Below are 22,077 nucleotides of genomic sequence, written 5' to 3' on the forward strand. Positions count from 1 at the left end.
CGAATAAATTATTATTTTTAAACAAGAATAGTTAAATTAAACGGGTTTGCATAAAGGTATAGTATTTTTTTCGCCAAGATTATGATTTTAATGCATATTAACCAATTAGTGTCCCTGCTGGTTATCACATCAAATCAAATCAAAGATATAAATTAGTTGAAAATTGAAGGGGGGAATAAAGTTCACGAAAATTAGCCAAGGGGTGAATAGATCGACAAAGGTTGAGAACCACTGCTTGAAATCTTATGAAGGAAGGGAAAATCTCTCTTAATTGCAATGATCTCGTAAATTTTTTAACAAAAAACAAAAACAAAAACAAAAACAAAAACAAAAACAAAAACAAAAACAAAAACAAAAACAAAAACAAAAACAAAAACAAAAACAAAAACAAAAACAAAAACAAAAACAAAAACAAAAACAAAAACAAAAACAAAAACAAAAACAAAAACAAAAACAAAAACAAAAACAAAAACAAAAACAAAAACAAAAACAAAAACAAAAACAAAAACAAAAACAAAAACAAAAACAAAAACAAAAACAAAAACAAAAACAAAAACAAAAACAAAAACAAAAACAAAAACAAAAACAAAAACAAAAACAAAAACAAAAACAAAAACAAAAACAAAAACAAAAACAAAAACAAAAACAAAAACAAAAACAAAAACAAAAACAAAAACAAAAACAAAAACAAAAACAAAAACAAAAACAAAAACAAAAACAAAAACAAAAACAAAAACAAAAACGAAAACGAAAACGAAAACGAAAACGAAAACGAAAACGAAAACGAAAACGAAAACGAAAACGAAAACGAAAACGAAAACGAAAACGAAAACGAAAACGAAAACGAAAATGAAAACGAAAACGAAAACGAAAACGAAAACGAAAACGAAAACGAAAACGAAAACGAAAACGAAAACGAAAACGAAAACGAAAATGAAAACGAAAACGAAAATGAAAATGAAAACGAAAACGAAAACGAAAACGAAAACGAAAACGAAAACGAAAACGAAAACGAAAACGAAAACGAAAACGAAAACGAAAACGAAAACGAAAACGAAAACGAAAACGAAAACGAAAACGAAAACGAAAACGAAAACGAAAACGAAAACGAAAACGAAAACGAAAACGAAAACGAAAACGAAAACGAAAACGAAAACGAAAACGAAAACGAAAACGAAAACGAAAACGAAAACGAAAACGAAAACGAAAACGAAAACGAAAACGAAAACGAAAACGAAAACGAAAACGAAAACGAAAACGAAAACGAAAACGAAAACGAAAACGAAAACGAAAACGAAAACGAAAACGAAAACGAAAACGAAAACGAAAACGAAAACGAAAACGAAAACGAAAACGAAAACGAAAACGAAAACGAAAACGAAAACGAAAACGAAAACGAAAACGAAAACGAAAACGAAAACGAAAACGAAAACGAAAACGAAAACGAAAACGAAAACGAAAACGAAAACGAAAACGATAACAAAAACAGGGATCATCCGTAAACCACGAGGACACTTTTTTGGAAAACTGTGATACTTTCAACGGTAAATAAATCACCCCTTGCTAACATAGTTTAAATATAAATGAATAATAATATTTATTTCCACCACGATGTACACAGTTTCCTCCTTATTTAAAATCCGCCGTTGTTTATTCGTATGCTTTTCTACAATCACCATCTAGAACACTGCCATTTTGTTTTTCAAGATTCATCACTTTTAACTAGCGTTCGCTGCCCTCTCGCTACTCGTACAGGAAACATTATCTCTGGTATAAAATACTTACAGCGATAGCTTAAACTTAAAGTTTTAGCAGTTATCAACACCTTTTCGAGTTTCAAATTGGTTGCAAACAGAACAAATACCTTTCTGTGGAATGTTACAAGTTATCTTAACCAGTGTTAGTGTTCGTGTGTGTGTTTAGGGTGAGTAAAGTGTTACTTTTTTAAGGGGTTTCTACTCTTCAAGTGTTGCTGGTGTTTTTTGCTCTGGTTTTGGTAGTTGTAGTTGATTAGTTTTGTTTGTTTTATAGGTTATTTTATTTATTTTTTTCACTTCATATTTTGGCACTAGGGTTATCTGTGGATTCGGTTGCGGTAGTTTACTTAGTTGTTGGAGGGGATCTTTTGCTTGATTATTGTTAGTTTTTGTCGGGTTGTGCGCACGTGTCTAACCGAAAAATATCGCATCTCTAGAGGACAACTAACAGCTACGCGTGTGTGTGTTAGTGTGAGTGTGTTTGTGTGTTTTAAAGCACTATAAAATCGTTCGTATAAAAATTATATATTTATAATTTTGCATTTTACAAACAGTGTTGAAATCCGTTTCTACGCTCGACTCGATCCACTACTCACGACGAAAGCTAGCTATAAGGCGCTGCACCAAGGTGCAAATTTTGTTGTTCTTTGTTTGGTTAGCATGTTATCTGACATCGTAGAAAATTTAGTAAAACTAGCCTGTGATAGTTGTAATCAGTGAAGCACTCTTGATGAAAATAGATTGATGTAACTGAAATTTAATTTGAGATAAAAACCAAAAACACGTAGCAAAACATGAACAAAACAATAACTTTAATTGATGGAAGACAATTCTTTGAAATGAAACCGCACTGAAAACAATTTAGAGCACCTAATTCTAAGAAATCGAACCAAAATCATGCGACGAGTTGACTAGATAACATGACGAATTTATTATTTTTTCGTTCCCTTCCCTCACTTACTTTCTACAACTCACATCTACAATAATATCAATCGATCTTTGATTCGCCAATCTTACCAGCTACCTACAAATTAATAACTTGGTTTTCGGTAATTTCTTAATACAGATTCGAAGCATAATTTTTCCTGCCCCCGCACACAGACACACCTTTCCGTATTTTTGTTTTATAAATAATTTCATATGCTTCTACTAAACGTTACCTCTTACACATTATAAGTCGTATTTTTCTTGTTATTGTAACCGGATTGCTCGAATTCGCCGACGCCCTTGTCCTACCCACCAATATCGTTCAATTTATCAGTAAATAGCCCCCACACACAGACAGGTTCGGTTGCAGTTATGGTCATACGATTTTTTTTGTTTTAAGCGTATAAAAATCATAAAAAATTCTTCATATTTAAATGAAAATATAGAATTTATCCTCAAAAATTGCAAATTATCCCAAATACAGCATGCCTTGGCCTCTGTGGCTATTATACTAAAGCTTGCTGGGATTCTTTTCAAGTTAGAGCACAGTGGCATCGATCTGACAAAATCAGTTTGTTGTGGTGAAGGCGAACGAAGCGCTCAGTTATCGGGCGAACTTGAAAGAATTCTCTAATGTTTTCATGATAGAGCAATTCCAGCTTAAATCAGGATTTTTTCTGGTACTTTTGTACCCGACCCTCTCCGATTTCAAATAAACTTTTTAGGCATGTTATCCTAGGCCTATATAAGCCAATTGTACTCAAAAATGATATTTGAGAAGGGCGTAAGTTATTTAAATATTTTTGTATTTTGTTATTTAAAAATTACTGTAACTCAAAGCCGTTGCATCGTATCAAAAAATGGTAGGAAATTGGACGGGCTTAAAGAAAACTACACTGAAAGAAAAATTCACGCCACTTCTATGAGATTTATTTTTTAAGTTTAAAAGTTAAATTTAAATTTCGTTCAACATTTTTGAGGAAATAGCCTAAGATGTTACAAAAAGACTCACGAAAAATGCAGGATGGTATGTCTCTCCTAAATAAATATAAAAATCATTTACTGAAGCTGTTTTTTTTTTTTTTTTTTTTGAAAATTTGTCTAGACGTAAAAATTTGAAAAAACCGATAGTGGGAATCGATTCCCATATATTACATAAACGTCTTCATATTGACCATTGTCCTATGTCCAATCCTTGTGAAGATCAGCGGTTTTAAAAATAAAAATGTTGAAAAATAGGTTTTTCGGCGGGTTTTGGCAATTTCTATAGGACAGACTTGATTTTTCACTCTCGAAAATATTTTTGCCGGAAAGCTCGTCCAATTTCCTATAAGTTTGCCTTTATTAACTTTTTAATTTGACTCGTTTTAATTTTTACGTAAGCTTATTTACTATCCAGGTTTCTACCACACTGAAAAAAATATTCTATTTTCAGTTATGAGCAATATGTAATTAAGCTTATATCTGTAAGCCCATACATCCAATTTAAATGCTGTTAAAGGCAAACTGATAGGAAATTGGACGAGCTTTCCGGTTAACATATTTTCGAGACTGAAAAATCAGTCTGTCATATGGAAATTGCCAAAAACCAACAAAAAACCATTTTTTTTTCAACATTTTTATTTTCAAAACCGTATTTTCACAAGGGTTGGCCTTAGAACAATGGTCAATAAAAAGACTTTTATGTAAAATTGTCTGGGAAATCGATTACCACTTTCGGTTTTGATACGTTTTTACCACTTTTCAAAAAAAAGTTTTATTAAATGATTTTTGTGTTTATTTTTTTTGGGAGAGACATACCATCCCACATCTTAGGCTATTTTCTCAAAAAATTTGAACGAAAAAAAATCGTGGCATCACCTTTGAATTTAACTTTTCAACTAAAAATTTAAAAATCTCATAGAAATGGCATGTATTTTTCTTTCGGTGTATTTTTTTTCAGAAAGCCCGTCCAATTTCCTACAAGTTTGTCTTTGACCACTTTTTGATACGATTCGATACGGCTTCGAGATACAGTAATTTTTAAATTACAATATACAAAAATATTTAATAACTTAACTTAAAAGTCATTTTCGAGTACAATTGGCTCCATATAACAAAAATGGCTTATATAGACCTAGGATAACATATCTAAAATGTTTCATTGAAATCGGAGAGGGTCGGGTACAAAAGTACTAGAAAAAATCCTGATTTGAGCTGGAATTGCTCGATATCAAAATATTTACAACTTAAAAGAAACTTTCGTGTGACCACAACTACAACACATATATTTACTTACATTGCCTCTTTAGAGTGTTAACTATATCGTAAGCCTAGTTCTGCTCCTGCTGCTGCTTCTGGTTCGGCGCCAGCACGGAATGAATCTTCCTCAGCAGCGGAAAATTATTCTGCCCTTGTTGACTTTTCCTCTGTCCATCCCCATCCCCATCCTCCTCCTCCTCCTCTTCTAGCAGCAGATTGTCCGCACAGTACTCGCCAAAGTCGTCCGTGTTGAGCGAAAAGATCATAGCCCCGCCGAACCCGTTCTCCTTGATGTAGTTCGCCTTGCACTCCAGGCTGCGCTCGTCCTCGTACGAAATCCACTCCGTTCCGGCGTACAAATACGGCGAACACGCCTCCACGTCGTACACCTGGTGCACGTAGATGTTGTGCCGCCGGAACCAGCAAATCTCCGAGTAGGACGCGAAGCCGATCATCCCAACGCGGCCATAGCTGGAGGCGGGAGCGCCAATCCGGGTGTTGAACGGGGACACCAGCTGGAAGGTGTGCCCGTATGTGGGCAGACCGATGACCAGTTTGTTCTTGGCCAGGCCCTGCGAAAGCCAGTAGTGGACGGACGCGTTGATGTTGAGGGTGCCGAAGATGGCGTGCTCGTCGTGGCGTCGGTAGAGGGGCGCGTTGAAACCTGAAAAAGGGAGAAACGTGTCAAATTGCGTCATGAAATTGCCGGAGGATTAAAGTTAAACAAGATCTGCTTGAACATGGATACAATCAACAAAACAAGGATTCTCTACAACCCAACTCCGCCTCTAGGCGGGCTTCGATATAAAAATTCGCCAAAAATCAATTTTTCAACCAATTTTAAATCTTTAAAATGCATTGGAAAGAAGAATTTTTGAAATTAAAGAAAATTTTAGGGTTGGAAGTGTGACTTGTTTTATGTGCCTTTGACAATGTTTAAAAAAATGTATTTTTTTCTGGGATCAGTTTTTATTGTTTAGGATTTTTCGTGTTTTCGGCGTTATTTTGTTGAGTGATCAGTATTAATTATTTTCCTGCAATGATTTATGAGTTCAATTTGTGCAGTGGTAGCTAGTTACATTAGCTTAATATTTCATGTTGAGCACTTTGAAAATGTTAGTCTTAATTATTTTTTTTTTAAATTTTGTTTTGAAAGATATGAACATTTTATAAATGTTTCATATTTTAACATTGAAAATTTTTCAAAAAAAAAACAAATTTTTGATCATACTACTCAAAAAAATCAAATCAAATTATTCGCTCTACAGCATTGCCTTGGCGTTCTCGATTGCGAGATTCCTACTCGAAACTAAGTGTCCGAAGGCTTGATTGTTGAGGCAATTGCAAACCTCTTTTTACACCTTAGCTTCCATCCACCCCGGGATTCGAACTGACGACCTTTGGATTGTTAGTCCAACTGCCTACCAGCGACTCCACCGAGACAGAACCCAGGGAACCCTACACCTGGAGTGAGCTAACGACCTAACCTTTAGGTTAGTCCGGGGCCAACATTTACTTCCCGTCCGACGTAAGGCGTGATCAGGCAAATCTCGTCTCGAAAAATGCCACCGGGACCTTCTGGGATCGAACCCAGGCCGACTGGGTGAGAGGCAATCACGCTTACCCCTACACCACCAAATTGTTGTCTAACATTTTTTTCATAAAATTATTTTTATTAGGTCCTTTTCGGTGCTGGGACCTGGTTAGGACCGAGTCGGCATTTGTAATTACATTTTTCTTAAAGCTAATATTAGTTACAGAGGATGTTGTGTGTAAATGTTAGTGGAAGGGGAGCCGATTACCAGCGGCCTACTCGGGGTTAGTAGGGAAGGGATTGATGTTAAAGACAAGGCGTGGGAAGGGAAGGGGGATTGTGTAGGGGTCTTGGTTGGCTCTGCTGGCCTTTGCTTTTGTCCTCAGCCGCAACGTGGTGTCCAGCTGCTGGAGCTCGATCTTGTTGTCTAACATTAGTGGCAGTCCTTGTTTTTGTTAATATTGTTGTTGTTGTTTTCAATATTTAGTCAAGGTGTTAGAAAATAGCGATGAAAGTAAATCTGGTAACAGGCCCTTTTTTATGGACCTAGACTAAATCCTGGAATTGGATATGCATGTTAATTTTTCCAATTCTCAAAGGGAACTGAGATGTTCAAGATGGCGTCCAATATGGCGGCTGAATGGGAAACCCATCATAACAGGATGTATAAGTTCAATCAACTAGTCAAATTTAACTAATTTGGGGTCGCTGAACTCGATTATGAGCCCTAGAACACTCCAAAGTATTCAGGGAATGTGCAATCCAAGATGGCGGCCGATATGTCGAAGCCAGAAATGTAACAAACAGGCAATTAGGTCAGATTCAACTAATTTGAGGTAGCTTACTGAGCCCTAGTACTCAGGTATTTTAAAGAGTTGACACAAAAAAGTTTTATTTGGTATGGAAATTTTTCACAAGAGGGGCGGGGCTTGGTTCTGAGATATCTGAGATATGTCTACATGGTTTTTGGATGGTCCCTAGACAAACTGGTTGATATGTTGCTTATACGCAACATACGAAAATAATACAGATCGATGTTTGAACCAACAACTTCATAGTTCACAATCGAGCACGTTTGAGAATAACCAAACATCTTCCAGACGACATTGTAGCCGGAGTCGGGGTTTTTTGTAGAGATGGTGTCGGAGTCGGCAAATTGTGGTACCACGCCGGAGAGGAAGAAAAAATAAGTGAAACGGTGAAAATCAGTTGGTTGATTTCTGCGAAGCATGGCCTGCTTAGGATTTGTTCAAATATTACATCCTATTACATCTAGAGAGCCTGGAGCTTATTAGAGAACGGACATCTCAAACCAAAAGTACCAATCGACGCACGAGAACTGTCAAACGGAGGTACCAATCGAGCAAAATCCTTTGTCTTATGCTCGATTGGTACCTCCGTTTGACAGTTCTCGTGCTTCGATTGGTACTTTTGGTTTGAGATGTCCGTTCTCTAATAAGCTCCAGGCTCTCTAATTACATCCATACATTTTCGGGATTTCAGTACCCCCTCCCCTCACGCATTTTCTTATATCTGGGCTGCCTCAAATCCGAGACCAACCTACTTGTTCGAGATGTCAAGTTGATATTGAGTGTTTCCGTTGCAACTCTTCAGCGGTCCAATAGTCGTTCGGGTCAAGGAGCAGTCCTCTCCGTTTTGTTGCGTACAACCCAAAAATTGTAAGCAATATGTAGGAGAAGCGAACCGCACTAATTTTCCTTATAATACGATGCCCGTGTGCTCTATTGTTCTATCTAGATAGGAAAACCAGCAAGCTTGGTACAAAAGAGCACACCGGCATCGAATAATCATTTCTATAAAACACACAGTTATTCAATCCTCACCTGTCTGCGGCATCTCCTTTGCGTAAAAGTGATAATCGTAGGTCATAATGTTAACGTAATCCGCGTAGCTGTTAATTTCCCTCGCATCGTACGAGAGGTACGCGATCGTCGCCGGAGCCGCCACCGCCACACTCAGAATGTAAGTCCGGTGTTCCCGTTGGTACTCGCGCCTAATTTCATGCAACAGCTGCGAAAAGTGCATCCTGTTTTTGCTCCCACTTCCGGGAAACTCCCAATCCAGATCGACTCCGTCCAGCTGGTACTGCTCCAGGGTCGCTTTGAGCGATTGGATGAACAACTTTCGACTAGCGTGGTTCACGACCATTTCGGAGAAACCTCCGACGCCGGCTCCACCCACCCAAACGAGCACCTTCAGCTCCCGGTTGGCCTTCTTTAGCTGCCGGGTGTGGTTGAACACCACGCGCAGATCGTCGTTGATGTAGACCGTCCCGTTGACAATCTCGGCGATTCCGACGTTCAGATGCGTGCACAGATACGGATCGATATGGTCCGGGTAGAGATTACTCCGGACGGATCGCCGTCGCCTTCCGGAACCGCTCATCGCCGGTGTCGTGTAGTAGCAGACGATCTTGTGACCCCCATTATCCCCGTTCACCCTTCGGGACGTCGTTTCCTGGGACGCCGCGATAAAGTTGCCAAATTTGGACGGCATTATCCGCTCGTTTTCCATCTCCTTAATTGGCGGCGCAACATCAAAGTCGGGTTCGGTCCCATTGGTGAACAGCCCGTCCTCCGCGACACCATCATCGTCGACCTCAGGTTGGCTAGCGGCGGCAAGGGCCGACTGGAACGCTTCCGTGTAGTGGCGCTGCCGTTCTGGCCAAAGGGAGGGAATGTCTGGAAAAAATACGAAACAAAAAAGAAAGTGTGAGTTATTTCTCCGATAAGGCACCCCCTTTTCTCAATGCAATCGGCGATACACGCAAGCCCGTGTGGACAAAACATTCACCCGGAATGCTTCCCGATAAGTCGAACCGGCCAGATGGGTCCGCGCACTGTTCGTGACCGGAAGTGTGGCCGCAGGTGCCGGCGGCTATCCGGACCTTGGCGTGGCGGGAAAGTAATTATGTTGAGAAACAAACTATTATTTGTGTTTCTTATGGAAAAACTGAATCCAACATACATTAATATGTTTTTTTTCTTTGTTTTACACGAAAATGCATTAAAGATTGCTAAGAATTTTGAAAAGTCTCGTATAGTTAATTCTGCTAAGAAATATTTGTATAGCAGAATAAAATTTTGGGCAACTTTCTGATCACAAGTTGTGAAATATGGCCCCCTTAATCTAGGCCTTACAATAGAAGTGTAAAAGGAAAAACATGTTGCTTGTAATCAAGTAGCATGCCTTATTAAGATTTATTGCTTCATCGGGCGCCCTTGATGGCCTGTAAACATAATCTAGATGAAAAAAAAATTCTAGGGGGTGAAAATTCGTAGTGTGATTTTCATATGTTCACAGTTGTAAACATAAACAAATTCGGAAGAATTCAAGCAGAGCAAATTCTCACAAGAAGAACTTTATTGGAAATTGATTTTTCTGTTGCTTGAATGGAATTTTGTCCGTACTTTTTTATGACCAAAAAAGACATAATTAGATATAATTAGTTTGTACAAGACTCCATACAAAAAGGCTATTCTAGCAAAACATTGTAATAGGACCGAAGCCGAAGTGTAAACAAAGAGTCTATCCTACTCACGTCAGTTGTTGTTTACATTAGGAACGAGCAGGATAGACTCTTTGTTTACACTTCGGCTTCGGCCCTATTACAATGTTTTGCTAGTATTAATATATTTCAAAAATCGTTATCTTGAGAACAGATTCTTTGATCGATTTGATGTCTTCGGCAAAGTTGTAGGTATTGCTAAGGAAGTCTAAAACAAAGCTACAATCTTAAAAATATACTCATTTTTTTAATTCAGCCTTTAAAATAAAATAAAACATTTCTAAAAATTCACGTTTTTGAATATGATTCAGACGACAAAAAAAATTAAGCTATGGAAAAAAGTTACCCAAAATTCATTTGACAGTGTTGCCATTAAAAAAACCCATTATTTTCGAAAACTGGAAAAAAGAACGACGAAGTTGACTTTATAGCTGTCGGCCACCATTGCTAGTACCAACCACTAGTGTCTTCCTTTTTATCTACAAGGACTTCGCCGCCCTGAGCTCCTAAGTGTATGAAAGTATGGCACGGAGCGACGGCGCCGAATACCCATATTTAAACAAAGAATTTTAGAGCGCCCGCCGCGGGATTCGAACCGGCGACCTCTGGATTGTGAGTCCAGTGCGCGGTCCGATTGATCCACACGGGCGGGACTGGAAAAAAGAACAAAACTTTATTTTTAGATGTACAGTTATCCCACATATTCGGAACACCCACAAATTCGGAACACTTTTGTGATAATTTGTCAATAACATGCCAAATGCAGCTTTTCTGTCGACCCTACTTTTTTTAGGACCTTTATTTGGACATTCTCTTGCTATTTCACTAGTAAAAGTAGTACTTTTTGAACAAAAAACTTCATTTCAAGACTATTTTATCCAGTGCAACAAAACACTGCCTCAAAATTGCCTGTTTCATAATTGTGGGATGTTATTGTGCCTCCCACAATTGTGGAACACCTGAATTTAACTGATATTTTCACAAAAAAAGTTATCAGACCATTCATAAAACATAACTAAGCTTGCATTTCGTTGGTTCCAGTGCGTGAAGTCATTATTTTGTAAAAATTATGTACTCATGGAGAGAACCAAAGTTTGTTTACATCCGTAAGAAAAAAGTGTTCCGAATTTGTGGATTTCAAGGGTCAAAGTTTTTCTTCAAAAACTTTATATAAAAGTTAATATTTGCAGTTGTTCGATACAAAATTCGAAAGATCGCAAGAAAAGCTTCCAAATGAAGGTAAAAACGAATCATTAAGTTCAATTATTGATTTTCTATGATTTTTTTAACATTGGCCGATCTGTAAACTGTTCCGAATATGAGGGATGACTGTAAATGTACTTTTTAAAATTGCGATATCGTGCACCGTTTTCAATACGTGACTTTTTTAAATGTAGAAGTCACGGCCAAGCTTGATCAAGTATGGAAATAGGTTTTTCAAAAAGTTCAGAAAATGTCCTATAAATTTGATTCAAGGACATTGGATATTGGACCATCGAAATGGTTGCTGAGAGGCACAACCTCTGAAAAATGTGAAACTGTCGTGAAACTCACCAATGCTAAGATTTCAGGAAAAAATAAATACACGGACATTTTTTTCAGAAAAACTCAATTTCCCAAAATCTGCATTTTTTTATTTTCGGGATTTTTTTTATATATTATAGGGGACCAAAACCCGCAACTTTTGAGCCATAGAGAAGTATGGTCAAAAATTCGGCCGCCGAGTTACAAATTTAAAAAAAAGAGTGATTTTTGGAAAACATCGAAATTTTATACAAAAAAAATTACCTGATTTTTTTAAGTAAAACAAGTCTTACCCGACAAACATTGTGGCACCCCCTACAGCGTGGTGCAGACCCGTAATGCTATGCTACAGTATGGCCCATAAAAAAATGCGACATTGTTATTTGGTGGAAATCGGGCCTATTTTGACTATTTACGATGTATGTAGCATGTGTACAATGTACTGTACATGTTAAATAGATCCAAACAAACAAATAATGTATTGAAAACCTTTTCCTTAGCTTTAAAAAATGTCACAGCACATTTAAACTCAAAATTCTCCAATTTGCTCCCAGCCCAGGCCATATAAAGGAAAAATGACTTTTCTTTGTTGGTCGATCTGAAGAGCCACTTGTGAATTTTTGTATGGATTAAAAAGTAAACAGCCTTCAAGTTTACTATTTTTGAGACGTGTAACAACTAATTTCATCGATTTTTTCGCATTCTATTAACCAGTTCTACAAAAACAGTGTACTCTTTAAAAATATCCCGATATTGAAAATGCTTCAATTTAGGAGTTTTTGGAGCCTACAATGATTCAAGGGAAAAAAAAATAATGCAACAAATGATGGTAATTGACTCTAACAGATGCCCTGATATGACTTTTAACAGTATAGAGCCGTTGGGCACTCTTTAGAGCCATCGACATAGGTTTTAAGTTATTAATTTATTTAGACCGAATCACTCAAGATGATGACCCAAATTGCATTTTTCTCTAAAATGACTAATTCTATCAAAATTTATGAACTTTTCCGATTGGGCGTATTTAAGAGGGACTTCTGACGATGCTTTTGGCACAGGGTTGGATATTTTAAACTGTTCCGTTTTTAAGATATAAGGTATGAAATTAAGGTAAATTTTGTACCAAAAATACATCCATTATTGTAGCCCACCAATACCCAATTTTGGCGAACTGCAAAAAACTGTCATGAAAATATCTTCAAAACATACTAAACTAACACCATGATACATAACAAAATCAGTTTGTTAAATACATTTTAGAATGGAACAATTTTTCTGTGAAAATATGCACATGTCGCATTTTTTTATGGGCCATACTGTATATATGCTCAGTAGGGTGGTTCAGGGCTCCTTGGAAATGCAAAAATGTCGTCTAGACCGTTGCATTGTTGATAAAATCATTGCTCTATGTCCACAGAAGCTCTCCTGAAATTTTCAGCCAATTTGGTTCAGGTTTCGTCACAGCTCTTTCGCTTTTAAGTTTGCATGCGTTTTCCATGGAGAATATTCACTTTTTTACATTTTCTGACCGCAAAAATCATCTCCCGAACCAAAATGGCTGAAACCTGAGATATATATCAATTATAATATGGGGAACAATTTTGTAGAACACTTTAACTTAATCTGAGCAGAACTGACTTAGTTATAAGTGGATTAAGTGAAGGTGTCGAAGTTGTATTTTCCAAAGGGCCTCTTTCGCTAAATTTTCCCCTGATGGCTCACTTTGATCGATGACAAATCGTTTGACAACTTGTTTGTTGTTGATGTCAGAAAAAATGGGCATGATGGTTTCAACTTCGGTGGAACAATTTAACCAGATTTCTTTCGTCTTTTTCAGGTTCCAGTTGAACAAGAGCTTTTGGCCAGAGAAGTACATGACTCGGACCGGGCTAGGTTATCCCAGAGAGATGGAGATCGATGCGGAAAACACGACGAATGTAATGATTTGCAGCTTCCGTTTGCTCGACCGATGTTTGCGCTCCGGCGATGTACGGACGGCCAGTGGAGCTCCAGCTCCACTCTGTCGCTTCCATACAACTGGGAAGGGTGAAAGGGGGAGGGGGATTTTTTGGTTGATTGATGCCTTACGGTTGTGTCTGCGGTCTTCGACACCGGTGCATCTTTTCTTCCCAATTCTTCCGTGTCCGATGGCATCCCGAAAGGTGTGCCTCCTGTGCGATGCAGGCCAGCAGACTGAGGCTTGTCGTTCTTAACAATTATGGCGGAGGATATCGCCAACGACGGGGGAAGTCATTATTGGACGTAGGCAGATGCCGCAAGGGACTCATACTGCTTTGACTGTCCACACTTCCGAGTGAGTTCCTGTGGGGCTACCTGTACTCTATCCAGCGTGAACTGTCCACTAGAACCTATGGCGAGTAAAAGAGGTCTATGACTTGGTCGATGGTCCTCAGATCAGATCTTTTATAAAACCGTGTTCGGGAGTAGTCTTTAGACACCCTCGGGACTGAATTCCACGTATCTACTAATGCTTTGCTCTGGTCAATTTGGCGATCAGCTTGTCCACCATTGGAACAAAACGCAGACTCGAGCATGGAAGAACGTAGGGGGGGGGGGGGAGGGAGGGAGCGAGATGAGAGAAATCCACTGATAATGGCTAACATCGCGATCATTATCAACGGTCTTCGGGACATCAACGATCGAGGAAGCGGACATCTTCTCCGATTTTCTCTGAGAGGATCGAAGTAGGGCCGTCGCACGACCCGTCTGCTCATGGTAGTTGGGTTCTTGATGATTAGGCTTAGTGATTTTTCACGCTAGAAAATTGCAAATTTCACGGGGACCTCAATTTCAAAACATCAAATTTCACGCAAATTTCGCGGAACTTGAAAAATGTTAATATAACTCTGAAAATCTTTTGCTTAAATCACAGAAACTACGTTTTATGCTTCACTATATATTATTCTTCAATAAACTAAAAAAATATTCCCTAAATTTGAATGCAACACAAAAAAAAAATCCTCCTGGTTTATGAATAGGCTCTATTTTTACATATTTTGAAAAAAAATGTAGGGCACGCGTATTCTCATTTAATAATAAATTTAAAATGTTTTCTGTTATATAATTTTAAATTTTATTGAATTTCATACCAAAGCAAGATATAACAAACTTGTTCAGTCAGAATGAGTAAAATAAATTGAATTTTCTGCGACGTTTAGCCCATTAAACATATTTTTTATGGGTTTTAGCTCACTTTTCAAAAACTAAATTCAAAATTAATTTGCAAAAATAATATAATTTTTAACAAAATCAAAGTTTTTTTTAAATGAGAAATGAAAACAAAAGGTAGTATTTTTTAACTTTCACGGGAATCATCCAACCAAATAAACACATATAGTTTAAATTAAACAGGCCAAAAAACGAAAAACTATATGTTTTTAAAATGTGATTCTAAAGTTAAACAATACTCTTCATTTTATTTTGAATTAATTTATTTTAATTTCCTTTAATTTCTTACAAAACTATACCTTTTAAATGGAATAGCATTGAAATTTTCAATACAGCGAATGAAAATATTACTAAATTAAGTTGGATTCAAAAAAAAATTAAAACTTTGAAATTTTTTTCATATGGTTCATATCAACTTGAAGCACGTATATATTCAAGCTTTTTAATTGGAAACTAATACAATTTAATTTAATAGTCTTTTTGGATGAAATATTTATTATGATGTTATTTAAAAAAAATGATTTGAGAAAATTGATAAATTTCAAGAATTTCACGCCGTCCACGAAATCGTCAAAAATCACTAACCCTGTATTAGTAATTAAACCAGGGTATTCCCTCGCTTAATTCTACAGTTGTCCATAAGATTATTTTTATTCTTGTTTAAGTTTGATAAATTATTTTGAAAAAAATCGTTACATTTTCACACAAAACCTAACATTTCACGGGATTTCGCTGAAAAAGCCAAATTTCGCGGATTTCACGCTGTCCGCGAAATCGTGAAATTTCACTAACCCTATTGATGATCCACAAAACGGAATCGACGTAACACCTTATAATGTGGCCCTCTTAAAACTTGCGGTTTCGTCTTTTTGCGACAAGACTCCGCACGGGGAGAGGGCACCGAATACCTATATTAACACTTAGTAGGAGCTAAGCAGCTTTGTTCTGCTTTTTTTTATAACCTGACTTTTAGTTGATGTCAATTGATTTATGACGAGATGAATAGCCGGCCTCTTTTACTCGCCATAGTTTCCTGTGAGGCTACCTGTACTCTATCCAGCGTGAACTGTCCACTAGAACCTATGGCGAGTAAAATAGGCCGGCTCCCCGGTCAACGATGACGCACTGGATGGAAAAGATTAACTAGATTTGTGGATCATCAAGAACCCAACTACCATGAGCAGACGGGTCGTGCGACGGCCCTACTTCGATCCTCTCAGAGAAAATCGGAGAAGATGTCCGCTTCCTCGATCGTTGATGTCCCGAAGACCGTTGATAATGATCGCGATGTTAGCCATTATCAGTGGATTTCTCTCATCTCGCTCCCTCCCTCCCCCCCCCCCCTACGTTCTTCCATGCTCGAGTCTGCGTTTTGTTCCAATGGTGGACAAGCTGATCGCCAAATTGACCAGAGCAAAGCATTAGTAGATACGTGGAATTCAGTCCCGAGGGTGTCTAAAGACTACTCCCGAACACGGTTTTATAAAAGATCTGATCTGAGGACCATCGACCAAGTCATAGACCTCTTTTACTCGCCATAGGTTCTAGTGGACAGTTCACGCTGGATAGAGTACAGGTAGCCCCACAGGAACTCACTCGGAAGTGTGGACAGTCAAAGCAGTATGAGTCCCTTGCGGCATCTGCCTCCGTCCAATAATGACTTCCCCCGTCGTTGGCGATATCCTCCGCCATAATTGTTAAGAACGACAAGCCTCAGTCTGCTGGCCTGCATCGCACAGGAGGCACACCTTTCGGGATGCCATCGGACACGGAAGAATTGGGAAGAAAAGATGCACCGGTGTCGAAGACCGCAGACACAACCGTAAGGCATCAATCAACCAAAAAATCCCCCTCCCCCTTTCACCCTTCCCAGTTGCATGGAAGCGACAGAGTGGAGCTGGAGCTCCACTGGCCGTCCGTACATCGCCGGAGCGCAAACATCGGTCGAGCAAACGGAAGCTGCAAATCATTACATTCGTCGTGTTTTCCGCATCGATCTCCATCTCTCTGGGATAACCTAGCCCGGTCCGAGTCATGTACTTCTCTGGCCAAAAGCTCTTGTTCAACTGGAACCTGAAAAAGACGAAAGAAATCTGGTTAAATTGTTCCACCGAAGTTGAAACCATCATGCCCATTTTTCTGACATCAACAACAAACAAGTTGTCAAACGATTTGTCATCGATCAAAGTGAGCCATCAGGGGAAAATTTAGCGAAAGAGGCCCTTTGGAAAATACAACTTCGACACCTTCACTTAATCCACTTATAACTAAGTCAGTTCTGCTCAGATTAAGTTAAAGTGTTCTACAAAATTGTTCCCCATATTATAATTGATATATATCTCAGGTTTCAGCCATTTTGGTTCGGGAGATGATTTTTGCGGTCAGAAAATGTAAAAAAGTGAATATTCTCCATGGAAAACGCATGCAAACTTAAAAGCGAAAGAGCTGTGACGAAACCTGAACCAAATTGGCTGAAAATTTCAGGAGAGCTTCTGTGGACATAGAGCAATGATTTTATCAACAATGCAACGGTCTAGACGACATTTTTGCATTTCCAAGGAGCCCTGAACCACCCTAATGCTCAGACTGGTGGCAAGCTTGTCAAAAAGTGTACCTCGTTTTTGACAGTCCATATAGGGTGAATGTTCCGTAAACTGGTTGCGCAAAATAGGGTATACATGCCATTTCTGAGTAAATTTGAAAATAATTTTATTTAATATAAATGTTTTCATTTTTTTAAAATGACTGTCGAGTTTATTTTTTGCAATATATTTATATTGAGTTTATGGAATTGAATGTGACATTGAAAACTTATGTAGCGCGTAGTTTGGCAACCACGAGAACTCATTTTGTTTTGCGCAATTTCCACGTAATTAAGCGATTTATGTGACTGCATTGTTGACAGTGTTGTGTATCGTACAAAACATGTAAACATAATATCGACAAACTGAATTTTTTACAAATATTTTTTCCTTTATAAGTTATTTTCGCAAAGCAATATATTTTTTCACCCACAAAACGGTTAGATGACGTTTTATTCTATTTTTTTACAAATCATTTTCAAAATAATTCATAAAATATTTATTTTTAAATTATTTTACACAAAAAAAATATTTTCGTATGCACATTTGCTGGCACTTTTACCCTATATTTAGCGTCGGAAGGGTAAAGCGACCAAAAAATGGGGGCCACGGTCCAGCCAATGTGAGTATCACGGTCCACACATACGATTTGACAATCTTGCCATCAGGCTGTATATGCTATGCTAAAACAAGTCTTACCCGACAAACTTCTTTCTGCCTTTTTTCGTTTGTTGACGTTTTGAGCTCTTTTGCTTATTCAGCCTCCTGTGATCAAAATTTGATTATACGTAACTTTTCCCATACAATAGGCAGATTTTCCGGAATCGTTTCCAGAGTGGCCAAAGTTGTAACTTTTTGGCGTAAGAACCTTCCTTGGGCTTACACGAACCCAACACAACAAAGAGCACCTCGATCCGACGCTCCGTATTGAACTGATTCGCGTTCGAACAAAACCATCGAAATTTTTTATATATAGGGGCAGGGGGGGCAGAATGGACCAGGGGGCAGAATGGGCCACCCTTGGTTTTGGGCTTTAGAATGGATTTAGACCAATTGTAAGGCAAGGGTCTTATAAAGGACGTCAAATAACTTCACCATACCGAAAACGACGTTTGAATTCATTGTATTCTTGGAATTATGAGCAAAAATGTAAATTGATTAGAAAAATAACGCAAATGTTGTTTATTTCGAGGTTTTTAAATAAGCTTTCTGAAAAGTTGGATTGTTTGAAAAAGTTTGCTCAATGCTTATAACGATACTAGATGTTACTACCAAGGTATACAAACAACAACGGAATCTTGAAATCATTTCCAGAGCAACATTTGAAAGGGGCGGTACGACATTGCTCTTACGACCTTTCATTACACGCGTTTAAATGGGACGAAAGGCCGTAAGAGCAATGTCGTACCGCCCCTTTCAAATGTTGCTCTGGATTTAGAGGCTTGGTGGTGGAAATGTTAAATTAAAATCCACTTGGGGGCAGAATGGACCACCCTTATACTGCCTTATAAAAACAATCAAAAGTTATGAAATTTGGATTAAATGGATTATTTCACTCCTGGTAGCTTCACAAATAACGTTTAATGCAACATTAGTTGATTTTTAAGTTGTTTTGATGATTATTTGTAAAAATGGTGTCCTTTTTCAACATACACCCAAAGGAAAATATATATCTCAAAATCTGCAACATTGGATTTGCTGCAGAAAATGTCATATTTTAAAACATTTTTTGCAGCAAGCCCGTAGATCATTTTTGCCCGCGTGTAAACATTTCAGCGATCTGCAGTTCTCACCAACACATATAAAGCTGGCCCGTCCCCGAGCATCACTCCAAAGAGAAGCATATGTTGGTGCTCTTTCACTCACTTTTCATCAAGCGTCCATGGCGCGGTGGTAGCGTGTCGGATCAATAACCAAGAAGTTGGTGGTTCAATCCTCGTTCTGCTAAGTGTTTTTTTTTTTGTGAAATACAACCAAAAAGCCGTCGGTAATGTCGATAATTGTCGGTAACGGGCAAAAATGTCATACTCCTATATCGCAAAAAATGCATGAGGACAGATTTCATGCAGATTCTGATATACTTTCATGCCGCCATGCATCACAATCATGCGACTGCCAGTTGGGTGTATTAACACTATTTTCAAAAATCTTTGTTTTGGTAAGTGACTATTTTTATTAAAGTGGTCTAACTTCATGGAAACTATGTTAGAAAGGTACCTTAAGTCATTTCTTATTTCCCTTCAACGTTGTATTAGACAAAATGGCTCGTTTTCTAAGGTGGCCCATTCTGCCCCGCACCCTGGAAAAGAAGTCGAAAAAACATTTTTTTTTAAAGTGGCTCAAAAAAGTTTTAAGCTAAAAAATTTCATCAGCCAAGTATACAACATTGAAGGGAACATCCCAAAGCATAAGCCTACTACACTGAATTCATAAGTTTTCATGCTTTTTTATGGTTTTTGGCGCATTTTACTTAGGCGGGCCATTCTGCCCCCCCTGCCCCTATAGATTGAATTTGCAATCGAAAAATACTTTACAGATTTTTTGATAAAGGACCCCGATTTAAAAAAATAGCCACCGAAATTTTGATTTCATAGAAATATTTGCAGTTTTTCGATTTTTTAAAATAGTGACCATGAGTGACCATCACTGAAAATACTTTTTTTAAAAGTTGCTATAACATTGTCTAAGAGACATTAAAAATTGGACCTCCGGTTGCTGAGATACAGCGGCTTAGTGTGGCTTAAAAAAAGTTTTTTTTGAAACAAGACTGACATTTTAATAGGGCTAAACTTTCAATATTACGCCAAGATGGAATTTTTTATCATCTAAAACATATGATACAGCTAAAATGTTTTTTGTTACACATCCAAAAATGTTGTATATAACCATTAAAAAGACTCGGAGATATTTTCTTTTTGAAAAATAAATTATCGGATTTTGGTACATTAATCCAACTTAAAGCACCATGCGTCTCCAGCAAAATATATTCTACCAACTCATTTACACTATCGGTGCCGAATGACCACATTTTTGTTAAAGCCATCACTATATAACAAACAACATTTACACTATTCGCTAGCCACCAATCGTCCAGTTCAATAAAGATATCAATTTCTCTCACTGCCATCACAAATTAAACTCCAATTACCCGCTCCATTTGTCCGAAAAGAACAAAAAAACTTACCGATGAGCGTCGGTGGAATGATTAGGTTCTGCCGGTAGATCATCGTCCAGGTCGCGTACACGGCTACGCTGGACATGGCACATAAGGCCACAAGAAGGCATCCTTGAATGTAGGTGTGTTTCTTCCTGAAAAAAAAAAGAAAAGAAACCGGTTGTTCAGAAACAAAGGGAAACTATGAGTTGCTAGTTAGTGGAACCTGTTAGCCAAAGTTGGTAATAATGAAATTAACATGAAGCATTTAGGGCAGGAAGGGCAAAGTTATGGCCCTCACCTGGAGGAGTGTATAATGGAATGCCAACTCATAAATTTGATTACATTCGTGCGAAACTTCCTGTTTGCTGTTTGCAGTGTTGCCAAATTTTTCTTAAGAATGAACAAATAAATTTTTAGTTAAAAAAATGACAACACTGCCAAAATTTCTTCAAACAATTCCAGTAAAACCAGCAAACATAGAGATTATATGTTTCTCACAGGTCAGGTTGAAGGGAAATTGAGGAACCTGCTGACAGGGGCACGTCCAGGGTGTATCCGGACCAAAACCAACCATCCATCCAACCACGAAATATTTCTTCGCCGGTCGTTACTCACTCCACACTCTAGACATTGCTGACTTTTTTTCGACTTTCGGTCATAACCTATTGTTTTTTTCACTTGTTTTTATTTTTCAAGAGGAAAAGTATGTATTTTCAGTTTATAAAGTTATTTTTCATAACAATTGAATCGCTTTCTACAAGTTCAAATTTATAAACCAAGAGAAATAATTGTAATGGACTCAACATAGACACCTCTCCCCTAAGGTTTAGCTCGGGTGAGGCCAGCACCAAACGACCATAGCTAGCCACTTTTGGCCGGGGGCAGGCAGACACGCGAACCCTTTATTGGCCTATTGGACGCGGACCACAGTGACTGGTCGGACCACTCAGTCAGAGAAGAAGGACTTTTCGAGGGCACGAAAGAATTTTTCGGCGGTGTTTTTGTTTTCGTTATGTTATTTTTTTTAAACGATCCTTTAATAACATTGATTGGCACGAGGCTTCTCCTTCCGAGTAGGTGAAAGGCGGACAAAGGCAATTTTTCGACTGCTGACGAAAGTTTGTAGACAGGTAGTAGACAGGAAAGTGATGGGTTTAAGCCACTTTGTTGTGGAAATTTTAACCTTTATGCACGAATTTGAAATTTACATAAAATACTTATACAATAAAGAAGAAAATCCACAAATACCAGACCAAAAAACGAAAAAAAAAATGTGAACTGTTTTAAATCCCACTTTCTACAGTCCTGACGTGATTATCCGATAGTCTACACAAACAATGCTTTTTTTAGAGCGAGAAGGTAGTCTCAAATTTTCGAAAAGTGTAAAAGTAAGTTTTCTTTTCCCATGACCTATTAAGAGCATTGGGGCCGCATTTACAAAGCGGATTCAGTGGCAATTTCTTAACTTAAAATTGACTTGTTGAGGTTAACATTCCATAGGTCGCCTTCCCTAAATGTCATGATAAGGTCCAGCTTGTGACGATACACTACCTTCCCTTTACTAAGGAATCGAATTCAAAAGGGAAAGATCACCAGTTGTGTTGGTCCGAGCCGGGGTTTCAACCTCGATCAGCCGC

At 38.0% G+C, this 22,077-nt stretch overlaps 1 protein-coding gene across 2 annotated transcripts in view; it reads right to left on the reverse strand.

Moving 5' to 3' along the window:
- Positions 1-1,564: 1,564 nt before the first annotated feature.
- Positions 1,565-22,077, reverse strand: part of LOC120432397 (chitinase-3-like protein 2) — a 35,751-nt gene continuing 15,238 nt past the window's right edge. Inside the window, exons 2-5 of one of the 2 annotated variants that reach the window (XM_039597606.2) lie at positions 20,468-20,592; positions 8,304-9,161; positions 4,963-5,589; positions 1,565-2,989 (exon numbers count right to left, since the gene is read on the reverse strand). In XM_039597606.2, coding sequence (XP_039453540.1) covers positions 4,997-5,589; positions 8,304-9,161; positions 20,468-20,592 — 1,576 coding nt within the window. In that variant the 3' untranslated portion in view covers positions 1,565-2,989; positions 4,963-4,996. Of the gene's footprint in view, positions 2,990-4,764; positions 5,590-8,303; positions 9,162-20,467; positions 20,593-22,077 lie in introns of those variants that run through there. The other variant, XM_039597597.2, reaches the window with a different exon arrangement.

The sequence above is a fragment of the Culex pipiens genome, chromosome 1, assembly GCF_016801865.2.
Source record: "Culex pipiens pallens isolate TS chromosome 1, TS_CPP_V2, whole genome shotgun sequence".
In the NCBI taxonomy this organism is placed as follows: domain Eukaryota; kingdom Metazoa; phylum Arthropoda; class Insecta; order Diptera; family Culicidae; genus Culex; species Culex pipiens.